The sequence below is a fragment of the Hipposideros armiger genome, unplaced genomic scaffold, assembly GCF_001890085.2.
Source record: "Hipposideros armiger isolate ML-2016 unplaced genomic scaffold, ASM189008v1 scaffold_71, whole genome shotgun sequence".
NCBI lineage: Eukaryota > Metazoa > Chordata > Mammalia > Chiroptera > Hipposideridae > Hipposideros > Hipposideros armiger.
This window is the reverse complement of record NW_017731421.1, coordinates 3,048,227-3,074,054: the sequence shown is the minus strand read 5'-3', so window position 1 is coordinate 3,074,054 and position 25,828 is coordinate 3,048,227. Positions and strand designations below refer to the sequence as shown.

Here is a 25,828-nt window from a genome sequence, read left to right as displayed (position 1 = left end):
AACTGATTACACCCACCTTTTAGATGAGTCAAGGAAACACTTCTTGGGTACATTGCAGAAATGTGGTCTGATTTTTAAAGCACTGTGAGAGCTGTTGTAGGCACGAAAACATAGAGAACTGAACTGTGTATATCAGAAAGTCCTTCAGATCTCCACTGCCCCTCACGGTAACCACCAGTCATATAGGACTGTTGGGCACTTGAAATGTAGTTAATCTGAATCCGGATGTCCTGCAAGTGTCAAGTACTCAGACTTTCAAAGACTCTGTACTTAAAGGGAATGTAAAATACCTCAATTGCTTAATATGGATTTTACGTTGAAATAATATTTTTGATATATTGGGTTAAACAAAATATATTAAAAGTCATTTACCGATCTTTTCTTACTTTTTCAAGGTGGCTACCATAACATTTAAGATTATATATATGGCCTATATTTGTAGCTTACATTATATTTCTTTGAGCCAGCGCTGTTCATATTATTAAAATACACTAAGGTTGCTTAAAGCTCAATTAAGAGAACTGGGTCCAGTTAAACTCATATACCTTTAAAGTGGCAAGGGAGGATGAATTTGAGAAACTTCCTATTGTACGATATCTTTGGGTATAGAGGGCCCTTCACCTGGCTAGATAACTCTTCCGTAGGATGTCATGCTGCCTATTGGTAGTCATGGTCCTTTAACTCTGTAGGAATGGCTACTCTGAGCTCTTGGTTTAGGCACTAACTGAAATGGCTTTTGTCTATTAGAGCAACATCAGATAAAAATAATCTCCACTGGCTATTTGCTCTTAGCTACCCTCCTCCTTGAACTTTTAAATCTTGCTACTTGGGAAGAGCATGTAAGAACTTCTGTTTCTACTGCTTTACTTAACAGTGTCAGTTGGCATGCTGACCTCTTATTAATATTTGTTTTGCTAATTTGGATAAGAGGGTAGAAAAGTTCTGTAGAGAAGTTACCAAGAAATAATAAAGAACACCCTCACTTCAGTATAAAACTGAATTTTATTCTTCTAGCACTGTCCCTAAACACTTTCTCTAGATTTTAACTATGCTGTTTAATGTGAGGTAGGTAGCACATTTTTAGAAGCTTTGCATGTGATCTTCTAACAGAAATGAGAACAGTAATAAAAGACTAATATTTATATGGTGCTTTAAAGTTTAAAAAGTGCTCCCATATATGTTATCTCCATTGACCATTAAAATAGCCCTGTGAATTAAATAGGACAAGAAGTATTTTACTGAGTAAATGGGACCAATGATTAAGTGATCCGAGATCAGACGTCTGATTAATGACATAGCCAGGAGTCGGTTCTCAGTCTTCAGGCTCCAGATCATATATTGGGTTGTTCGAAAAGTCATGACGTATTTTTTTCTATGTTTTTCATTGCAAAAATGCATCATGACTTTTCCAACAACCCAATATTATTTTGAAAATTACCAACAGCTCACAAAAATTTGTCAGTTTGATTATTTTTTAATAAGACATTCTAAATTTTAAACAAAGGTATAGCACAAAGACAGTAAGCATATTTACCTGAGAAGAGAATTAAGATTTGGGGGATATGTACTCCTGCTGTTTCATTCCATAGTTGAACTCTTCTCAAATATCAGGTCAGGTGCTAAAAAGCTTATATATATTTTTTAAAGCTTTATATAAAAGAAATCAGTAAAATTACTATGATTTTATGTTAATATAAGGTCTTTTAACTAGTTTGAAAAGAGAATGATTATAGGTATTCTAACAAATTCTTCTATTTAGTATGATCACATTAAGAAACCAAATTTCAAAAGACTTTTCTTTGGGACTGTTGAAGCAACTCCCAATTGCTGTTACAAAGTGGAAGGACATGATGTGGACAATAGGCCATATCCACTTGTCTTGGGAATGATATTTTTATGAGTTTTTTATGCTACATATTTTACCTTCCCATTCGTACCCAACCCCAAAGCACAGTGGTGAGGGCTGAGGGAAGGACCTCAGAATCATTTTTGAAAGATGCAGCCTGAAGACCTAGAATTTGCTATGGGAAAGCCACCGGGTACCTCCTCCCTATGGGGTTAGTGGCTTAGTGAAAAATCAGTATAACCAGTCAGCACTAGGAAGCCATTAGATGAAAGATAAAATGAAAGATGAAGGATCAAGGTCCAAGGGATACTTTCACAGTACATATCTGAACATATTAACAAGGGCCAAAGATGATATTATTTCTCTGAAAAAAAGGGTTAAAAACACTTATAAGAATATCACAAATTATTGGGAAACCTGTTGTCCTTAGTGGATTCTGGACTATTCCAGTGATGCTGAGATCCTGAAGTAAGTTGCACTCTCAGACCTGGAATTAGAGCAAAGATGACAGAGCTTCTTTCTCGGGCCATCGCCCGCTCCATTCTAGCAGGCGTTTTTGGAAAAGCTCTATGTTAATTAAAAGGCTTTATTTATATACCAGTTTCTCATCCTATCTTTCAAACATGAAAAGAAATTAAATATGAAATGGCTAATTTAAAATGTCAGGGTTCTTTTTGCCAAGCCAACCTTACATTAAGAGCAGGAATCCCTGTGCCAAAGAAACGGTTCCCAATTATCCCATCCTGGGTTTTGTTATACATTGTGCAGAAGTCAACAAAACAAGTATGTCACAGAACCTGCCTAAATAACAGCCACCCTCATTAAAAACAGAGAATTAATCAGGGGTGACTAAAGGAAGCAGTGCCTCATAGGTCCCCCCCGCCTTTTCTTCCTTTCTAATCATAGAACAAAATATGTTATAGAAAAGGATCGGAACTATTATGCAGTACTCAATTAGAGGGAGGTGAATAGGTCTCTAACATGCTGTTTTATCAAAAGAGCAGACCGGTGTTTGCATGACTGTTGTTTCATTACAGACCCTGTCATTAATTCCATGTGTCAATACTGCCCTGTAGTACACAGAGCAGACAAGAAAGAAGAGCCCTTGAAAACAAGGGAATGATTTTTGAGTCGTTATCAAGCTAAGTGGCAAGCGAGAAGCTGAAACTCGTATAGGTAAATTCGAAGGGACTCTTGGGAGATCTGCAAGTGGGAAACAAGAATGCATTTTACCAACTGCTTAATTATGTCCTGTTTTTCAACAAGTACACTTGAATTGAATGCTTTGTTTGTATTGCACAAAAACATGTGCTGTGGGCAAGAGTATTCTCTTGCTTCCAGGTCAAGTAAGATGTTTTATACACATACACATCTGGCCTAGTCCATAATGTGCGATTGGGTATGTTAGTATCTGAGCCCCAATACTGCACTGTCATTTTGGGGGGGAAAGAGTTACATAGGAACCAGAAGCCCTAAAACATGGAACCTTCTCTAAGGTTCTGAGAACTTATGTAAGCCCAGGGGTCCTCGCGGACCATACTTACAGGGAAATGGTGGCTCAGGAAAATGTTAAAATATATCTGCGGGGGGGAAAAAAACAGACCAGAAAATTTTAAATACGGTATAAATTCCATAATCTCCCACCCCTAAATCTTTAAGGAAGTATTTTTTCATTTCCATTAGCAGTCCCAAGGGTTAGACTGGGGCAAAATAGGGTTTCCTTTCTTGGACGTGCTTTATCTGTGTCCTCGTGCCTGGCCAAGCCCTTATAGATTATCTTTCCTTATCGTTTAGTAAGATCAAATTTCTAAATGATGTTTCGTTCCAGTTGAACATTCTTGGAGGCTTATCTCTTCCCTGGCCAGATGCCTGATCAGATGAGAAGCCCGCCATGATACTGTCAGAGTGCCTAGAATGGGCTCTTTATCCAGTAGACATCACTGTACTTTTTGATGATAACGAGGGCAGTCTTAACTTATGTTAAGGCCTGTGTGTAGCATTGAAGGTAAGTATGAAGGAGTTGTTGCTCTATGAATATCTTAATCCTGATGCACATTTCAGTATACAGTATCTTCGTTTAACCATGATGTGTATGTATCTGACACCTAGCCATCCTTTTTAGATGGGACCTTCATAATTTAGGACCAGTAACTTCATGACATGGCCTGTTTGTTGAGGGCCATGGTTGAAATTAAAGCCTTCCTTGTAACCCTTGCCATTGCTTTGATTTACTCTTGTTATTCTAATCATCTGCTGATAGTTTTGTAGAAAGGGTTTCTGGTTTTGGCGTATGTCAGTGATAATTAGGTAGGATGCTGTGCTTGATGCTTAGGCTTAGAATATTAAAAACAAGCTTAGCAGTATTGAGTTTTAGTGTCTTAGAACCTAGGAGCTTTTAAAATAGATCAAAATTATGTGGTAGCCTAATATTTAGACTCTTAGGACAGTCTTGGGGATCATCTTGTCCAACCCCTTCGTTTTATAGATGGGGCGACTCAAGCCCTGAGAAGGAAATGACTTGCCCAAGGACACTCAGCAGGTTAGTGGAAGATCTGAAACTAGAACCTAGACCTGCTGATGCCCCATATATGAAAAGCTGAATCTACACCAGTTAGTGGTTGGGAATGCCAGGCCGTATGGTACAGAGGGAGCCTGACATCTGCTGGACCGTCAGAATGTCTGATAGCATTGACTCATCAGGGAAATAATTACAGTTGAAGTAATACGAGAATGATTCCTGACAAATGGTTCTCTACCGTTCCCCATTTATGCCACGATCCATGTGTGATATTCTTTCGATAAACATTTATTGAGCACCTACTGTGTGCTCCGTCCTATCCTACATACACAATTCACAGCCAGATAAGACATGGACTCTGCCCTCAAGTTGCTCACAGTCTAGTAGAGAACGAGAAATCCCTGGAAAGCATTATGCAGAATTTCTTATAGACTGCTAATACCTTTCCTAACTCTGGATCTTGATGATGAAAGTGAACTTCTACCCAAAAATCTAGCTTTTCTCTTGGTCATGGTTTACTTATTAGGAGTCCCATAAAACACCATGCCTTTCCTTTCTGTGAAAGTGCAAGATAGTAGCAACTGCAACTAAATTTAGTCCATAAACACTTATTGAGGATCTGCTATCTGCAAGGCACTGTGCTAAACACATAGGGACATGAAAATTGCAAAATTAAAGCATAGAACATTTTCTGTTTAATATGTCAGAGCAATATTGTAATGAGATTTTTAATTTTAAAAAGTTCTTAAGTGTAGGGCCCTTGAAACGGAAGACAAAATTACCTCTGTACTGTAACCCAGACTTGTCAGCCTAGGATTTCAAAGTCTCCATTCAGATTCTCTTTCGTTCCCCATATTTGTTTTGAGCTTTCTTTTTCCTTTACTTCAGCCCAGCCAGCCTGCTTGCCAATCCCTGCACACATCTGACTCCTGCTTCTGTGCCTTTGCTTGACTAATTCTTCTCCTGAGGTGCTTTCTGCCCATGAAGCTGTGTCCATCACTGCCATTTCAGCCTGGCCCTGAGTCCATCTCCCGCAAGAAGCCTGTGATCAGCATCCCCATCTCCCCATGTCCCTGCCCCATGTGCATAGCCCGTACGATGGTGGACTGACGCTTCTGTGGTCTTCATTAAAGCTGCCGATGCTCTGTCCACACCTTGCTGGTCTAGATACAACAGCGCTTATTCAATGGCACAGTCTGTATGACCAGGTCATGCATCAGACCTTTTAGGAATGAGTCTCTAGAGCAGAGATTTCATTTGCTACTTGTGGGTTGTTCGTTGTGTGATAAGAAAGGAAGAAGGTCAGCAATGTTAACATGGGGCTTTGAGAAGTAAGCCTTGGGTCCATAAGAAAAAACAGTCACATATCTGTTGTATAAGTGAACCTCTTTCCTGCTCCCAAACAGGACAAGATATCTCCTTCGAACAAAGTTCAGTTATGATAAGGGCATATTGGTGAGCTGTCAAGTAGGGAAAGCAGGGCTCTGCCTGTAATCATCTCAAGCTTGTTGATCTGCTGTTCTGTAATTCTTTTTAATATTGTTAAATGTGTGTGTGTTTTACCTTCTGAACTGACTAAAAGCTTCTCGAGGACAGGGACCATGTCTTCTATTTGCTTCTGCTTCTTCTCCCCCCACGTAATTCCCAATTGGCTTGGGGAAACGTTCCATGAGCACATAGGGAGGAAATGCAACCTGTGGGTTCCACCTGCATTCCAGCCATTGCTCTTCATATGTTTAACGACCTTTTGCTCTCATGACAACCCAGTGAGGTGGGCATTCCTATCCCAGTTCTACAGACAGGGAGACGTTCAGAGAGTTCAAGGTCTTACTGCTAGTGAATGGCGGACCCAGGATTAGAACCTAGGGCTGTCTGAGTCTAAAACCTGTATGTATGTGCCTTCCGTTATACCTCAATAATAACTAATATTTAGGATGCCTTTATAGTCCACAAACTCTTACATCTACATTATTACTATTACTACTACCACTACTAGTACTATTACTGCTACACCTTACACCATCCGTAGGAAGTAGGGAGAACTAGTATTATCCTTATCCCCATTTTACAGATGGGGAACCTGAGACTCAGAGACTTGCCCAAGATCACACAGCTGGTAAGTGGAAGCGTCAGGACTCAGACAGACTTCCTGGCCGCAGACCTTTGTGTCCCACTACATCACATTTGCACGAATGCATGAGTATGTGACCGGCTGTCACTGACACCTCTCCTCCAGAAATGTCAGCAAGGCCAAGCATCACATGGAGCCTGTGGAAAAGGAAAGAATTCATGCCCTTAGAGGAGCTTCCATGCTAGTGGAGGAGTGGTACAAAGAACCCAAAAGACAAAAGCTTGGGAAGAATACTTCACAAGTGGGAATTAAAATATGGGGCCCTTTAATGTTCTTCATTATTCCCATTGTGAAGTTGGATTAGGACTCGATTTGAACACCAACCTCCTGGGAATGGAAAGCTAGCTGCTTTGGGCAGCTGGCCACTAGGCCCAGCAGCGTCCATTTGCCAGAGAAATGCAGTGGTGGTAGTAGGGTTAGGGCCGTGCTTTACGCGCCCAGCCATTCGTCACTGTCTTAGAAGAGTTTCTCCAGTCCCATCTGCTAATCCTGCTCCCACCTACCCCAGTCCTTTGCCCACCCCACCTCACTGGACCCTCAGGTCCACCAGCCTCTTCAGACCTTTGAACTTCCTAATCCCTTAATGTTTCATTGCCAGCAGATTGGCCCCCTTTTCCTCTTATATCAATTATTAGTACATAGAGTCCAATATCACAGAGTCTTTCAGCACAATCAGTTAGAACTCGGAACCGATGTTCTAAAAATACAGATACCTGCAGTGTATATCCGTGCTAGAGAGGAGTTTTCATGGAAACAGATTATTTCTAGCTCTCCACTGAGCATTTCTACCTGGTTGTCACGCGAGGACCGCGGGTTCTTCATTTCCTAGAGACATCAGCATCTCCCCACCAGGTTGGCTCCGTCCACTGTGTTCTTGCTCCAGTGAGTGGTGTCACCAGCCACGTGGTCACCTGAGCTGGAAGCCACAGGGACCCTCTACTCCGTACTGGCCTTCACCGCCCAGCCCCCTGCCCTTCCACCGGATCACAGATCTACCTCAGAAATGCGGCCTTTCCTTCCCCAGTCACAGCGTCATCCAGCTCTGTCACGCTGTCACCGTGACATCCTCACGACTCCCCTCTCTGCCACCCGCGTCCCCCACTCCGGTGTGCCTGCCACACAGCTGCCAGCAATCACTCCCTGTAAAACAAGCCTGGCCGGGCACTTGAACAGGGCGGAATCCAAGCTCCGTACTTCGGCATTTAGGACGCTTGCCAGCCAGACCCCACCTGCGCTTGCAGCCTTACCCCTGCCGCCGCTTCATGGACCGCCCCCACTCCCCGCACAGCTTCATGGGAACGCAGAGACAGAAAAGAATCTGACACAGTCCAGAAAGGCCCGCAAAAAAGACAAAAAAGTTTACAAAAGTCAAATTTAAAAACAAAAACAGAAAACAGAAAGGCCTGCACAATCACACGAGTAGATGGGCCGAGACAGAGCCCTTTACAAGTTCTCCTTTGCCTGCTTTGCCTGGTTAGGACACTTCACCACTGGTGCCGCCCCCACCTGCCCCAGACACTTCGGTCTGTGCTTCTCAGGAGCTGTCACAGTTTTGTGTGATTCTCTCATAGCATTTTACCCCATTCTGTTCTAAGTTACTTTTCATCCATGAATTTCACCTGCTGAAGGGCAGCAGCTGTGCCCAGTCTCCTTTTCTGCCCAGTAGATGACCTAGTTCCTGGTCCTGGCACGTAGTTATTGAACAGACACCGAACGGCTGAACTCAGGGTGTGCTCCTCCAGTGCCATTAGAGCAGCGAATCAGACGCTGCAGAGAGCACTGGCCTGCGTTCAGGAGTAGTCCCATGTCCCAGGTCCAACTTTGCCACTAACTGTGACCTTGGGTAAGTCACTCAGTCTCCTTTATTAAAGGAGGGGGTTGGACTAAATGATCTCTAAGGCCCCTTCACCTTTTAGCTCTATGATTCTGACCCCATTTCTTGGATCAGGAAACACGTTTCCTACTTTCTAACATTCAGGAGCCTCAGCTTAGCCAGTCAGCCATCCACATTACTCAGCTTTTTCACACTCTCAGAAGCAGTCTTCTGGTGCTAACCAGGGCTGCTTAACTCGGCTCCTGTTGGCTTATCCTTGACCACTGAGCTGTTCTGACACTGCCCGGGGATGCGCCATTGCGCCTGTAACACCCTCACGCTGCTGTGTGGCTGGTCCTTCCCCGGAGGGAGCCCTGCCCCGTGCGGCCTAAGGGCACAACAGCAAGGAGGCAGAAGGAGAACAGGGCTTATTTCCCTTCTTCCAAACCCCACCAACTACTGCCATGTGGGCTCTCGGGTTTAGACATGTTTTCAGGGGGTGATGCCTGTTTCCATGAGAAATAAGTTTTCGGCAGCACATGTGCCAGTTCAAGGCTGCCCTGAAAGTACGCTGCCAACCTTTTGGGGCTAGGAGGAGGACTAGAGGTAGCAACTCAACAGGTACATTCACCATAATCTCCATGTAATAAATGAGAGCCTATGAAAAGATTAAATAAATCTTTCCTAATGCTTTTTGATTGGCTTAATCAATAATTAATCATCTTTAGATGAGGCTGTAACTTGTGGAGTAGATATAATTGGATTAGCTGAAAAGAGGCAGTTGGGGAGCTTTGAAGAGATTAAAATGGCTGTCAATGCCATAATTAAACTGCCACAAACAAAAGGAAGGGGTGTTAAAAAAAAGAACAAAGGAAAGGAAGAGAGAGAAAAAAAAAGAAGGAAAGAAAAGGAAGGGAGAAAGTTGGGGAAGGCCAACTGATTTAAAATGAATCAATAAGTACTTATGTATCACTAGAGCCTGGAGAGGCAAATCAACTAAACCTGACAGACTTATTCCGTTGAATGAAACCCACACGTTATCAAGTCAGCCATTTAACTGCATGCCTGGCCCATTGGGACAGATGAGTTTTGGTAGCTCCCACTTAAAACAAAACGAATCCACAAAAGGGAAAAAAAAAAAGTTAATTATTAAAAACAGAAGAGGCCTGCTCCTTGTCCTGAGCCCGTTTAGACCTTGACTTTTCATACTTTTAATTGGCTTAGTAGGTTTGGCCTGTGTGAATGAAGTCTTTTATCTCCCTCGTTTTCTTTCCATGCCCCTTTCATCTTTCCTGTTACAAACACACAGAGAGCGCTTGAGGAAAATACTTAGGTTTTTAAAGACTTTTCTTTTTAAAAGGATGTGGATTTGGACGAGGGGGAGGGTGTCTGTGTGATGCTGGTGAATACTTTTTTTCCCCTCTCTTTTATCTCTTTTTCCAGAGAGGAGTTGCTTAAACCAATGGGACTAAAACCTGACGGGACAATAACGCCTTTGGAGGAAGCACTCACCCAGTATTCGGTCATCGAAGAGACCAGCTCGGACACAGACTGAAAGAAAGCGTCACCTGCTCCACTCTCAGTATTGCTTTTATCAGTGTCTTTTCTCTGTAGCTCCAGGGGAGTCTTTTCTCTAAAACATTTATGCCCTTGCTTTGGCTAGAAACACATGCACTGGTTTACTCATTGAGAATCCAGCATATTTAAGAGGTGATCCTGTGTTTTTGCGATACCGAGGCATTCATACAGGCTGCAGATAGACGGAGTTGCAGGGGCTAGAAGCAGAAAACAGAGAATCCCGTTTCAGCAGGATGGAACCGAAGGACTTCATTCTCTCCAGCAGCCTCGGTGGAACCTGGCAGATCCGTTGGCCGAGACTCTTAGCAGAAGATTTAGCCGTGTCCTTCCTCGCCGGTGATAGCTGCCCCTCTGGATCTCGCCAGCGGACGGAGGCACGTGAGAAGCAGAATGAGCTGCTACGTAAGGGCTGAGACAAGTGACTTGTTAGACCAGGACTTGACTAAATGGAAGCCAAGCAGCTGCTCCATAAACCTAGCCCCACTCTTCACTTCATTTCAATTTTGTATAAATACATAGAAATGCACACACGAACACACACACAGCCCCAGACTTGCAAACTGATGACATTCTAACAGTTTGTATGTCACTTATCTAGAGCTTCAGAATACATTTCTCCCTATAGAGAGTTATAAATGATGGTTTAGTTCCGAGGCAGCTACAAATGCCTATTTATTCCCCCACGTACCTGAACACTAGTACCCTAGAACTGAACCCCCATCTGTATTATTGCATGGGGAGCATGCATTCTGAGGTCTCAGGGTGCCAGGAACACGTCCTCCAACCCAGCAGAGGGATGGGGACTCCCGAGTGCTGGGAGTTCTGTGGCCTCTGCTGGGGATGGGGCGCGGTCAGCAGCACCCTTTTGTACATATAGGTCATTCATACGTCACATGTTTTAAATCGGGGACTGTGTGTGCCCGTGTGTGTGCGTTCTACCTTTCTACCATGTGATCAGTTTAATGGTAACCTTATTTATTTAAAAAAAAAGAAACACAAATAGTTACTGTTAAACTGATTAAGGCTGTTTATTTTTACTTTAAAATTGGTCATATGAAGAAGTAGAAAATGAATCATGCAATAGACAGTGGGCCTAGATAAATCAGTGGCTAAAGTTGAAAAGGGGTTGGTTTCCTTTTATGTATGTATGTATGTATGTATACATACATATATACACATAGATAATGTGCTTAACCACTGCCTTTTAAAACTTTAAATTAAATAAAATATTGGGGTTGATTCAATTTAGCCATCTGTGTGTGTTTCTTTATAGATACCTGGGATAAACAATACTATTTCACAGCTCATGCTTTCTTAAAGTGCTTTTACATCCATGTCTCACTTATCATAATAGCCTTTATAAGGATAAAGTACATGGAGTGTTAGTAAAATGTCATTTACCCAGAAGTCACTTCTCTGGCAAAACAACAAATCAGGGATTGAGTTTTAAAAGGCCTTTGAGCCCCAAAATAAATGTCACCAAGTTTTTAGCAGTTTACTCATAGGAGAGAGCCTCAGAATCTCACCTTTTGCCTCTTTACTAAAACCTGCATACATTTCTAATATGTTTAGTTGTCTGGCTTTCAAGCCCACAGAAAAATAACAAAAGAGGCATTTGCTAGACGGAAGGCAGGCCCAATGAAATCAGCAAAAGGCCAACCGAAAACTGGATAGGAAGGCAGGGAAAGTGAAAGCTTGGAGGCTTCGCAAATCTGGGACAGGATGTTTCCCAAAGGACACGCAGGGTGACCAAGAAAGTCTCTGTACAACAGCCCATAGGCTAGTTCTAAGGATGACCCTGAGTTTTTGTTTGTTTGTTTTTAAATCCAGAATATTCTATAAAACTAGGAGGAATACATTTTTGGATTGTCATCTGAAATACTCGGGAATAGAAGTTGTGAGGGACTCATGTTTTAACAGTAAATAAAATGAATCTTGGCAATTTCTAATTATAGATTAAGTGAAAAAAGCTTAGAAAAAAGGAAGGGGCTGGCCGAGTGGCTCAGTTGGTTAAGAGCTAGCTCAAGAGCGCGAGCTCTGAGCAATAGGGTCGCCGGTTCGATTCCCACATGGGCCAGTGATGCTGCGCCCCAAGCTGAGCTGCTGCTGAGCTGCCAACAGGTGACAGGATGACTCAGCTAAAAAAATAAATATTTTTGTTACGTCATTCTACAAATGCATTTTTAAAGTATTTTTATAATTTCTATAAGCAAATAGCTTTGGCGTGAAAGTCAGCTTCCCTAAATGAAGACGTGTTTAATGAAATACCATCTTCCCAGCTTTACCCAGTTAGTGTTTGAACAGTCCTGTTTACATAGCTGTGATCTGCTTTCTGTGAGCTCTGTTTCATTTTCAGTTTCGCTGCCCTGGGCACTAAGCTTTGTTTTTAAAGAAAGACTTCGCAGGGGGACACGTTGAGAGCGACCTCATCTTGTGCACGGAGGAGAGCTCACATCTGTGGCGCGCTTGCTGCGGGCGGGCTCTTCGTCCCTGTTATCTCATGTAGCCTCATCGCATCTCATAACTAGAGTTCATCTCTAGAAAGCCTAAGTAAGTTACCCAATGTCACACTGCAAGTAAGAGTCCCCGTGCAGCCGGCCCGCCTCCAAGCCCCTCACCCGATCCTTGACCACCCTACCCACCTAGGCCCACACTGTGCCTCCTTACGACTCGGGAATGCTGGGAGAGTGGTAATTCTCAGGCCACTTAAAGCAATAACTATGTCAGCAGAACCCAGAACTTTGTAAGTCAGGAGGTGACCTGGAGTTGAAGTGTGAGTGGGGAAACTCGCTTGGTTAAGGACTGCATTTCAAACAAGGACAGACCCAGAGTCTGGGTCGGAGACCAGGGCTGCAGGCTCCCCACAGACATCTGCCTGGCATGGGTGGCCTGCCAGGGGATGATGGGAACACACTGGCCCACCTCCCTCCTGACCTTTGACACGGTGCGGAGGGGCGTGTCCTGAAAATAAGGCACTTGAGCTTTACAGTAACAGTCACCAGACACTTGGGACCCGTTCACACACCCAGTGGTCCTGGGAGGCGGGCAGGACAGACGTTCTCATCCCTGCTTTATAAACGAGGACACGGGCTGTCAAAGTACAAGTGCTAAAGAGCCCCCAACCCCCACTCAGTCTCGCCACCTCCCAGTACTAGGTGTCACCTGTATTGACGTCCTCCCCCCACCCGATTATAAAAGTAACATATGTTCACTGTGGGAAATTTGGAGAATGCAGAAAATGGAAATAATTCACCCCAAATCCCACCGCCCTGAGGTAATCATTGTTAATGCCTTGGTGTGTTTCTGTCCTGTTTTTTCTATGCATATATAATTTATTTTACAAGATCGGGATTGTGCTGTGTTAATAGATTGTATCCTGCTTTCTTCTTTAACATAATTGTGAGCATTTTCCCATGTCAATAAATATTCTTCAAAAATGAATGGCTATATGATATTCCATTATATGAATCGTGGGCCACACTGCTACTTGCTTACCCAACGCTATTCTTCCTTATTAACAGAAGACATTATGACCTCCCCCCAAAAAGACGCCTGCCTGTCCTTCTGGGAGGCGGCATGAGCCCTGTCAGCGCTGAGGAGAACCAGGACTAGGAATGGCGTCAGCCAGGGCACACTCGTGCTGCCACACAGCACCCGTCTGGCAGGAGCCTTAGCAGCACAGCTCATGACACAGATTAGGGACCGGGGTGATTCTATAGCTTGTGTCAAAGAGAGGCACTTAGAAAAACATCAGGGGATCCAGGTGACTGAAAAAAGTCTCCATGTGAAAGAAAAAGAAAAAAAAGACACCACAACGTCAGTCATGTTTACTGCTGTGTAGTCCAGTTATTGGCATCAGTTTTCTTGGAGACAGTCTTCACTGCCATTCCAGAGGTGGGGGAGGGCACACAAGGATGGGGAGAGACAGGTGATGCTTTCAAGAAAGGCAAGGTGACACCTGGCAGAGCTGTGTGGCGAGCACAATATGGGGAAGGAACAAATGAATGGTGTTCTAGGAACAAATCATGTCCGGGAGGGACACTTAACTGCCGGAAGTGAGAGGATTCAAGGAAAGGGAGAGGCTTGTGGAGAAGTTAGGGACGCAAGGGATGGCTGCTGAGCCCCTGCGCCCAGGCCTCAAGAAGCATCAGAGCAGCCTTTCCTGGGCGGGGGCAGATGGAGCCTAAATCACGCACTGTATATAGTGAATCAGCTTCCCTGCGCTTCTGGAATGGTGTTAGTTCCACAGCATCCTAGGGGAGAGAGGAAATAATCGCTCGTCTTTTTCTGAGCTCCGTGTTTCAGATGAACCCTGGCTGAGAAAGGCTGTCCTAAAGAGAAGGTCACATTTATTCTCCAGGGCTTCTGGAGGCAGACTCCTGTTTTCTTTTCATTCCACACACAGAAGATCCCGGGCCGTGGGCTCCAGCTCTGTCCAGGTTTCCGAGACCTTTACTTTTCCTACATTGAACATAACTACAGCTGTGTGTATTTACTGAACAGTTACTGTGCCAGACAATGTGCTAAGCACCTCACAGGCACTTCCTAACGTCATTGTCATAACAATCTTAGGAAGTAAGTACTGTTATAATAACACCCACTTTCCAGATGAGAAAACTAAGGCGTAAAGATGGAAGTACTATGTGCAAGGCACACAGCAAGTAGCGAAATTTGAACTCAGACCTGTCTGATGTCCGTGTAAATAAATACTATGCTTTGTGTTGCTTTTGCAGCCAGAGACTAATGCAATAAAGTCTCTTTGGGAGAAAAAAATTTCAGAAGAGATTAAAATGGGAAAAATGGAGTTGGGAAAATAATGTTAACACATTTTTCCTTCATTCCCATCTCTCTTCAATACAGAGAACCCCATTCAAGAGCTGGTCTCAAAGAGAGGCTATGCAAGCACCCCAATCCATGTTAATTTGATCAGGAAACATTTATCAGTCATCTGTGTACCAGGAACTGTACACACTGCTTGGGGGTACAGACACGACTAAAGGTCCCCGTCCCCCAGGGGCCCAGTGTGAGAAGTCTGTACCCAAAACCTGTTACAAAGTGCTACATGGTGCCAGGAAGACTGTGGAGCCGGAATACCACAGGCTCCTAAGTGAGAGCTGAGCTGAGCCCGAGCTTGCCACATGCAGAAAACTGGCCCCACCAAAAGAACTGGCTCAAACCAAAGCAGAAGGCACTGGCTGTGTTTACAGAACACAAGCAGTCGCGTATGACAGAAACAAAGGCGTCCCGTGTCTCAGGACGGGACACATGATGAGGTGGCACCTGTGAGGAGTGGGCGGGCCAGACGGGAACAGTGGGGGTGGCTGCAGAAAGGGGAACGGATTCAAGAAACAAACTTTAGAATAAACACAGTTGGGTGTTGGGGAAAGGCAAGAAAGAGCTCATTCAAACCCAGATAAGAAGGACTTTGGGGAAAAGATCATCTAAAACACTGACTCCCCAACCTGTGAACTAAGCAACTTTGGGTTTGGGAGCAGGAAGGTGGAGCTAAGAGTTATCTCAAGGAGTCCTCAAATTTGTATGGTCACCAAGCATCATTTACACAGTGAATAAACAATGTCTTGAACACCAAGCACTCCTAGTTTACAAATACTGTGTACATGTATATGCATATATATGATGAATAAAAGTTGACTCATAAGCATTACTCCATAGTATCCTGTTGCCCATCTGTATTGACTGTATTTTCTCAGTGGAAATATACTAATGATAAACAGCTATCATGTGGAAAGCAGACCCACAAAGTTCAGGCTTAAAAAAAATCATAATTGAGAAGATTAGAACTCTTGATAACAAGTATCAGAGACTCAAGATGAACTAGCATAGCGGAGAAAGGACACCGGGGTGTTTTTTGTAAAGGAATGATGAACAAGCTGTGAAAAGCATGGAGATACAGTGGGTCCCAGTTACAACCCAAACCTAAGTATCGTCGTATTGTACAGGGAGATACGGAATTTATAAAATCCTTTTTTCACAATAAATTCTAACTTTTAAGACTATTATTTTGTCTTCAAAGTTAAAAAAAGACTAAACAGTTTTTCTTTTTCCTTCTGTAACTATTCTAATTCCCTCCTCTGTCACTCCCCCCTCCCCCAATTTCCACCCCCCCTCACCCCCCAAGATAGAGAGGCTCACTAAGAGTAGTCATGAACTCAGGAAAGAAAAATACATACTGATAGATTTAAAACACCACTACTTCATTTTACCCAAAACAAACACTCTTGAAACTAAAAATTTTACAATGGTTTATTTAATGTCTGTGATTTCTGTGTGGTTAAAAAAGAGAGTTATACAATACAATTATGTTTCTTGTTCACATAACATTTTAGCTTCAGCAATCCTAGTCAGTGGGTAATTTTCCTCCCAATGATTCCTGGGCTCCTTCTGTCTTGTGAAACATTGTAGTCCTCTACTTCAAGCCATTGGAAAGGAAAAGAGAAGGTGGCAAATCCACCCCTGCTTCTTAACAGCCATAACATAGAAGTAGCATGTATCCCATCCACATCCACTAACGTAATGCCCATGTTTGGATCTAAACATTGGGCCGGATAAATGTATAATAACTTTGGCCTGGCTAGCAAACGTTCTATGATAACTACACTCTAGAAAGATGTATGATGTAGAAAGCATGAATTATTTAGTGGACAAATGGCCATTTCTGTCACATCCTGTGACTATTGCACTGGTGTTGACAAATTTGATACTTTAATTATTATTGACCATTTTTCCTTACAGCCAAAGGTCATGTCTCAATAATTTACAGTCTGTAAAACCCATAATCTGCAAAACTACAATGTTCTTTTTTGTTTGTCTCACTGGATCAATCATTGATCTTTGTAATAGAAGAAAACAAATGGCACTCAAGATTATCTAAGGGCATTTAAAGAAGATTTATTTTATAAAATTTTGAGAAGGATTAAGGGAAGCAAAAAAGGGCGGCAAAATATGCATCGGGAAGCTGTTATTATTGCCCTTAGACCTGAAGAATTAAGGGGAGGGTGTTCATTGAAACTTTGTGTCCTGTCTGACAGAAACTTTGCCTTCAACAGGGAATAGCAGAGGAATAAACACCTTGACCAGTCCCTCCTTTCACCTTCCGATGGCTGCTAGTGCCCGCCTATAGTTGAATTAACTGGAAGCCAGAGGCCATGTTTGTCCAGATAATGCTGTCTATTTGAGTTCTGCCTCCTAAGGCATGGGGTTGCGGGGGTAGGGCTAAGAAGATTTTAAGAGGCAAATGAAGAATATCCACAAATCCTCCAAATATTTTACATGATTTTCATGTGGCTTGAGATTCTGGTCTGAAAAAAAATGTGACTAAATCAATGGAATTATTTCTGTCTTAAGGAGAAGAAGGGGAAGACACCATAAGCATATCAGAAGTGCATTAAGGCCAGTGTCAGAGACCCAGGAACAGAAGTTCAATGTGTTGTCATGATTTTCCAGGTTCTCTCAAATTTTGTCAGCACTAAACATCACGCTCAGAAAGACCTAGTTTTCCCAAATAGAGTATGTTCTCTAACAAATTTCTGTGGGGAAGTATTGGGCACTCTCAATAAAAGAGTAATATGTTACTTGTAAAAAAAAAAAAGAGTTACTATCGTGGTATTACATGCACCGATTTTCATACTGAAAGTATGAAGTATGCCAAAAGTATAGAGGGCTGTCAGGGAAGGCCTCTGGTAAAGTGCTGTCTGAGCAGGGACCCGAAAGAAGTGAAGAAAGAAGCCAAGACACTCTCTAGGGGACAGTCTCTCCAGGCCAGGGGACAGCAAGTGCAAAGGTCCTGAAGGAATAACAGACCTGATATGACGGTGGAACTGCCAGGTGTCCCTAGCGGCTGGAGGGAGAACCGGCCGAGGAGGAGGTGAGGTCCGAGAGCTGTAAGGGGCCGTCACGCAGGCCGTGGGAGAAGCATGATGAGCCCACACAGACTTTGCAAACAGGTGTTCGGTGTCTCCCTCTTAAATATCAAGGACAGTCAGGGGTCAATGGATATTTAAGAAAACCCTCCAACATGAGAAACAGCCCAAACCAAACCAAAGCAGGGAGCCAAAGAAAACTTCTACACAACTGTTATTTATAATTATAGACTTGAACTCAGTTATCAAAAATAGAACCAATCAAGTCATCGATAGCCAAAAAATAAATAAATTTAGAGCTGAACAATACAATTAAATGAAGTAGAATTAACTCATAAGCAGTAAGCTCAGTAGTGAGACACTTTGTTTTTAGTTTCAGGCTTCTTGCAATTCCTGTGTTTGTTTCCGCTTGTTCTCCCTTATTTATTTTTTTTTATAAAGTGGTTTTTTAAAAAAATTCTCACTGTATTTAGGGGGACCAAGGGAAGTGAGTTTCTTTCTAAGCTTGCACAAAAATGCTCATGAGTAGGAAAACCCCAATTCTCCTGCGCGTCTCCTTTACTCTCACACCATCGGCACAACACTTCTGACACCAGATTTGGGGGAGGGGGGGTTCGGGGTGGGGGACAACAAGCAAGTCTCTGCCACCAGCTGGGTCAATTAAAGCTATACTTTAGCTCAATTCTGACACCATCTACCTAGAGAGTGCCTCAGATCCCACCGGTTAAGGGCTCAGTCTTATAGACTGCCCCTCCCCCGCGCCCCATTTCAGTCGCCAGTCCTAAATCCAGGCTGTCCTTTGTGCTTCTGACCAACCAGCTATAAAAGGGAGGTTCAATGACCCCCTCTCCTTGGTTTCGATTAATCTGCTAGAGCTGCTCACAAAACTGAGAGAAACATTTCACTTACCAGATCACCCGTCTGTGATAAAAGGAGACGACTCAGGAACAGCCAGATGGAATTGATGCCCAGGGCCAGGTGTGGGGAAGGGGTGCGGAGCTTCCATGCCCTCTCCAGGGGTGCCAACCCTTCCAGCACCTCCACGTGTTCACCAACCGGGAAGCCCTCCGAACCCCATCCTTTCGGGATACTGCTTCTAGAGACTTTATGGCACAGGCACGATTGATTAAATCATTGGCCATTGGTGATTGATTCAACCTGACCCTCCTCCCTGGGAGTCAAGGGGTGGGACTGAAAGTTCCAGCCCTTTAATCACCTGGTTGGTTCTCCTGGCAACCAGCTCCCATCCCTAGGTGCTTTCCAAAGCCACTTCAGTAACATAATAAAATCCACGTTTATCGCTTTCATCCCTTAGGAAATAAATTCCAAGGACTTTAGGAGCTCTGTGCCAGAAAAGAGGGCAAAGACCAAGTAAATATTTATTATAAAGAGCAATATCACAGCTTGCTATCATCATCATCAAGCAAAGGGGTAACAGTAGGAACTAAATTGTGAGAATCACAGTGAAGGTAAAACTCAGGACAGTGTTATAACTACTTTAACTATAACTCTTTCCCCTGGAAAACCTTCCTCAGTTAAATTCTATAGATCCTCCTTTATATTTTATTAAAGAAGCCTGGCCTTCCTTTTCAGGACCCTCCCCATATCGGTAGCCTATTATATTGTACACTGTTTCTTTCTCCAGTGCAAAACACAAGACAGGTAGATTCTCAGAAAAGAGGACAGATGCAAATATTACATTATCTCCCTGCATACTCACAGCCAAAGGTAAGGAAGGATTCTTATACCGTTTAACTGATGAGAAACTTGAGGATCAGAAAGATAAAGTCACTTGTCCAAAGTCACAAAGCTGGAATTGGCAGAGCGGGGATTTTATGCCCATCTGTGTGACCTCAAAATTATGTTTGACATTCCCCACACTGATTTGCAGCTGATTCTTAAACCTGTGCAAAACCATGAATCTGGCAAATAGGAAGGAAGGAAGGAAGGAAGGAAGGAAGGAAGGAAGGAAGGAAGGAAGGAAGGAAGGAAGGAAGGAAGAGGGGGAGGGAAGGGACGTCATCATCAATCTCTACTTCTCACCCCTAAGTTCTCAGGAATAATGCGAATAACTAAAGGTAAGACGTCCTTATCTGCAACATGAAGGGCTTTGCATGACTTGTCTCATTTTAGTCCTCACAGCAACTGTGAGGCGCCGCCGCTGTTGCCATTCCTGACTTGCAGATGGGAAACGAAGGCCTAAACGGCAGGTCACTTAGCAGTTGAGCTGGGCTCAACTACAGATGGGCAGGTCCTAAGCCATGCCCTCTGCCCGTCACAGGGAGCCTTCCTCAGCTCAGCAGCCTGGTCCCATCTGCCTCTTCTTTATGCATCTCATCAAGGGAGCTTTTCCGAGCATCCCTTGATGCCGTTTCGTTTCATTTTGAGTTTCGAGTCTGAATGTCTGGGAAAGCTGTGCAGCCCACCCCAGAGCCCAAGCAGCCCGCCCCAGGGCCCCACTTCCTGATTCAGAATCAGTTTCATCAAACATCGTCATGGACCATCTTGCACCTGCCAGAGTCACATCCTACACATGCGCCCATTTGCGGGTCCCAGCAACGCTGTGAGGGGGAGTTTTTCTACTTCCATCCTCAGCTCACAGCAGCCCTGTGGCTCAAAGAGGTGCGTTAACAAGCTAGTAAACCTCAAGGCCTGGATGTGGGCTCCGTCCCCACGTACTCCCTTCCCCAGAGCCCGGTTCTGATCACAAGAGGAGCAGGCTGCCCAGGGCGGGCAGTCAGGGGACACCTATGACCATCTTCTCTGAACGTGGTGCGTTTCATTCTCTACTCTCTCGTCATAATCGAAACAATCATCGTATCAATATCCTATCTTAAGATTGCGGAGAGGGCCCCCGCTCTCCCCTCCCCTACCTCCACCCTCCACACACCCCTCCTGCCCTCGGCACTCTCCCCCTGAACCTGGTGAGGCCCAGGCCACCCAGGTAGCCCCCAGGCAGCCCTGCCCACCTCTGGCAGTCCTCAGCAAGCACCATACGCGTTTCCTGTCCACCAGGGTTGAGAAAAATCACCCATCCTGAAAGACCAGGCCACAAGCCCCCTAGTCTTACTACTTCTGAAACAGAAGCAAGAGGAAAAAGACCCCAGTGACTCGCAGGCCACCGCTCCTGGGCCACTTATGTTACACACCGTTCACTGTAAGGAGCTGGAGACCGAGTGCGTGTCATTGTTTTTCTTGGTGTCAATTAGCAGAATTTAAAAGGCAAAGGGGGGGAAAACTGCGTGTCTGTGTAACTGCTTTCACACTTTGAACTTTTCCATCCTTTGGGGCTGATTATGGCCGAGCGACCCATATTTAAAAAGCATTTGCAATAAAATGATGCACTTTCTTTTGTGCCATCAGCTTCCCCGATGAAAAGCAAAAATGTTTTTAAATTGTCCCTTGTTTGTCAGCGGTAATGGCTGTGCTACATTTCAGCGCGTCCCCCTTGTGGGCAGAGAAAGGGAAGGGTAATAAAGGCACAGCTGTAGACACTTTATGGCCTGCTTGGGGGTGCGCAGGGGGCAGGGGAGTGGAGGCAAGAACCAGATTGACTGTGTGTCAACAAATGCAGCTGGGAAAAGAGAAAGCTCTTAAAGACCTCTGCAACTTAAAGTCCAAGATAAATGATGTTCCTATTTGGAAAGGGGAAAAAAAATGGCGGTGAAATTCAATAAAGGCGGGCTGAAAAGAGAAAGGTTCCAAAGGCCTTTCTCTGCAGCTAGGCAGCTCCCAAGAGAAATGAGCAAAAGTGGCTCTAGGAAAGGGGGGTGGGCAGCCCAGAGACACAACAAAGCCACATCCTGGCCAACGCGTTACACACCAGGCCTGGCAAAGCTGGGCTCCAGGGAGACCCGCCAGGTTGGGGGTGGGGACAGTCTGGTTGAGAGAAATGTCCCAGGAAACTGACACAGTTCTTCCTCAGGGCCCATCTAGGCCTTGCATTTGGGGAAAAGGCAGAAAAGCATAAGATGACCCTTCGGGGGAGAGGCTGAGTCATATTATGCTATAGAAAATACTGCTCTGCGGGTCAGGAGGCAGATCAAGTCCCAGGTCCCGCGCTGACCGGCTTGGAGAGGGGCACGTCTATGGCATCTCTGCCGCCCTGGATTGCGTGTGAAAACTGTCCTTTCCATAGTCTCATTTGAATCTCGCCAACACCCTGTGAGGCAAGCTGCGGTCCTTGGCCCCCAATTTACAGAGAAGGAACCTGAGGTTCCAGGAGGCGAAGCGCTTGCCCAGAGTCACGTTCCAACAGTGGAAGAGGCAGGATTCACCTCCAGGGGCACCTGCCTCAGGGGCTCATGTTCGTCTCATCTATCCCATGGGCTGCAGAGAGTGGAGAGAGACGCCCTCCTTCACAGGGAGCCCGTGGAGAAGACCTCCATGGAGGAGCAGCTGACTTTTCTGGGCTCACGCCCTCCCCACACGTTAGCAGGCAAGTTGCACCCGTGAGGGTGCAAGCAACAGAAACCTCCACTCCGCCTGGCTTAAATAGGAGGGAACGTGTTATCTCCCAAAAACAGGAAGTCCAAGGTGCTTGATGCCGCGCTTCCGTGATGACAAAAGACCCTATCCTGTACTCTTATTCTGCTTCTGGGAAGAACAAAAACAGGCGACTAAGCTACACAGGCGGAAGTCAGGGTAGACATTACCCTCGGGAGGGTGGTGCCTGGAAAGGAGCATGAAGAGGGCTTGTGGGGCACCCTACATTGACCGGATGTGCACTTCTCGGTATGTTATGTTGTATCTCGATGTTTTAAAAATACAGACTGGAGTCACACAAGCTTGGATCTGAACCCTTGACACATCATTTACTTGCACTGTGACTTTGGGCAAGTGATTTCTCCTCCCTGAACCTCATTTTTTCTTCTATTATGTGGGGATAATTATAATACTCATGCAACAGAGCCTCGTGAGCATGAAATGAGACATACATATAAAGTGCTTAGCACAATATCAGGCACATAGTAAGTGAGCAATAAAAAGTATCTATTATTATTATTATTATTATTATTATTATTATTATTATTATTATTGAGGGTATCGGCTCTGAACGGCCTCAGGGGTAAAGTTAGGTGTTTTAGGGGCGTTGGTGACAGGAAGTCACACTGCAATGAGCTGGAGTAGGCCAGGAGGAACATGGCAGACTCCACAGGGTAACTCAGACCAGTGCTTCTCAAGCTTCACTGGACATACAAATGCCCTGGGAACCTGGCTAAAATGCAGATGCTGATTCAGTGGGGCTGGGTGGGCAGGGATTCTGCATTTCTTTTTTTTATTTTTATTTTTAATTTTTATTAAAGTTTTTTGTGGTGACAATGGTTAGTAAAGTTACATAGGTTTCAGGTGTACACTTCTGTAATACATCATCTCTGTAGCACATTGTGTGTTCACCACCCAGAGTCAGTTCTCCTTCCATCACCATATATTTGAGAGATTTTGCATTTCTAACAAAGTACCAGGTGAAGACAATGAGGCAGGTCTGCAGACCATGCTTTGAGGACCAAGGCTGTAGGTCTTGAAGAATGCATGAGTCAGAGGAATTTGAGAGAAATTTGGGGAGGGGGGGTAGTTTTCCCACCATGGTTGGGGACAGACCTAGACATATAATGTGGTGAAGCTCCTATAATAATAAACCCCGTCTCCTGTAACATGCACGATGGCTCTGCTCCCTGATTCAACCCTGACTGCCACACCTGTCATGAGGGAGAGTTTTCTTTTTAAATTTTCTTACACAAATTGTGTAAGAAAAAAAGGAAGAAGAAGAAGAAAGGCAATTGGAAACTTCAGGAAGTAAAAAGCTATGTACACACACACACACACACACACACACACACACACACACACACCAAAAAAATGTAATCAAAGACAATAACTTGACTCTGTGATGAAGAATAGCTATTGAGTTAAAATGTTTAGAATCGATGAATAGACAAAGCACAGAAGGCTTAAGTATCATTACTGAACAGAATTTAAATGTATCAGTCTCAATGCAAAAATAAAAGTTTGAAAAGTGAAAGTAGGGAGAAAAGCTGAAGGGAAGGCAGGGGCACTTAAAAAGTCATTTTAGGACGGGATGAGTAAAAAAATACAGCTAAAATTCTATTCCAGTTTACAGAAGTGGGCGGCTGGGCTGAGCTCATGGCACTCACTGCTCAGAGAGGCCTTAAGGCCCTTTAGAAATCCCTCTCCCACCTCCCAATATCTGTTCAGCTCGATCTCTCATTATTCCCTGTGTGAGCCCCACTCCTCTCCACCCCAACCATTTATTGAGCAAATACATGTTGAGCACTTATTATGTTCCAGGCCCTGGGCAAACAGTCGTAAACAAAAAGACATGGCCCTGTCTCCAGGGAGCTTATAGTCTAGTTGTTGGGAGGAGACAGACAATAAGCAAGTAAACAAACAATTATGTCATCACAAATTGGAAACGTGCTAGAGAGAAAATAATGGGCTGAGGGGTTAGGAGGTGGACACAGAAAGGCTGGCTTGGCTCAGCGTACTTTCTTCAAGAAAACGAAGGACCTATAAGATCCCTTCCAATCTTGAGATTTTTTTTTTAATTCTAAGACATCTGTGACCAATCCCCCAGGACTAACCCAAATCTGCCATTTTCAGTACTTTTTTTCCAGCTCTATATTTTAATTTTGGTCTCTGGACCAGTGGTCCGCAAACATTTTTGAATGCATATGTCATCAGTAACAACCTGAGCGGCACATACATGTTTTTTTATGCATGTATTAATTTATATACATAAACGACAGTATAAATGGACAGTCTAAACCTGTGCTATTCAATACAGTAGTCTCTAGCCACATGCAGCTAGTTAAATTTAATTTAAATTTAAAAAAATTTTAAAATTCAGTCTCCCAGCTCTACGGGCTACATTTCGAGAGCTGATATAAAACATTTCCAACATCACAAAAAGTTCTGGACAGTGCTGCCCTAAACGTAATAACAAAACAGAAATATGTAAAGGGCTAGATAAAAATTAAAATAGAAATTCCCACACCTCCTGAAGATAATTTAGCACATTCCTGGAAGACGTACAACTCACCCCCTTCTTTCGAGATCATCACTGCTTTAGACATCTGATGCATATAGTGGATTTAAAAACAACCAAAACCCTTCCTTCTTAATAAGTATGCCTGAAGTTATTTATCCAAGTGTTACTCCAGCCCTGATATTTCTCTTCTCCCATCCTCGCCCCCGACACGCAATATCGAGCCACACTTACCTAATCACCATTTCCTGCCCTTCGTACCTGCCCATGATACTCCTGAACGATGAATCCCCACTTCTCTGTTTGGTGAGCTCAGCTTTCAAAATCCACCTCCAGGTCACCTCATCTGTGAAGCTTTTCAAGGGCCCCTAGAAAAAAAAATCAGTCATTTTTTCCTTCCATTGTGCTTATTGATTTATTAATTCAACACCTTACAAAGTGGCTCCAGTGAGCCAGAGGTGTGACGATGGACACAAACGAATGTATGTAAAGAGGTTAGAACAGAGCAATGCACACTGAAAGTTCTGCCTCAGTGTTAGCTATGCTGATGAGGGTGCCGAGGATGCCGGGAACGATAAAGATGCTGCTACTGAGTGTCAGAAAGAGAGAGGTGACTAACACACAAGCCATGATGTGAATCATGGAGCCTAGAGCTGCTGCGAAAGGCCCAAAAGGAGTTACAAGTCAGTGTAACACATACTTTGTAATGAAGCACAGGGCTTTGGGGATCGCCTAGACAGTATTCTAATCACCTAGACAGTTTACATTCCAGGCAAGGTCAGCAAAGTCCCTCCAAGGAGGGTGTCTCAGTCCGTCCAGCTGCTATAACAACAGACTGGGTGGCTTAGAAACAACAGAAATGTATTTCTCACAGTTCTGGAGGCTGGAGGATTGAAATCCTGAGGGCCAGCAGGGGTGGGACGCAGGCTTCTCACTGCAGCCTCGCATAGTGGAAGGGGCAAGGCGCTCTCTCTGGCTTCTTTTATAAAGGCACTAATCTCCTTCAGGAGAGAGCCACCCTGTCGACCTAATCACCTCCCAAAGCCTCCACCTCTA

General features: G+C 44.1%; 1 protein-coding gene across 6 annotated transcripts in view; it reads left to right on the top strand.

Moving 5' to 3' along the window:
* The window catches only part of RIC8B (RIC8 guanine nucleotide exchange factor B), a 100,365-nt gene extending 88,452 nt beyond the window's left edge, over positions 1–11,913 (top strand). For 2 of the 6 annotated variants that reach the window (XR_002124002.1, XR_002124000.1), the window contains 3 exons: positions 2,884–3,022; positions 3,675–3,851; positions 9,752–9,834. Coding sequence is in view for 2 of the 6 variants with exons in the window: in XM_019642609.1 (XP_019498154.1) it covers positions 9,752–9,863 (112 nt within the window). In the remaining 4 variants the exon portion in view is untranslated. Of the gene's footprint in view, positions 1–2,883; positions 3,023–3,674; positions 3,852–9,751 lie in introns of all 6 variants that reach the window. The other 4 variants (XM_019642609.1, XM_019642607.1, XR_002124001.1 and 1 more) reach the window with 3 other exon arrangements.
* The last annotated feature ends 13,915 nt before the right edge of the window (positions 11,914–25,828 follow it).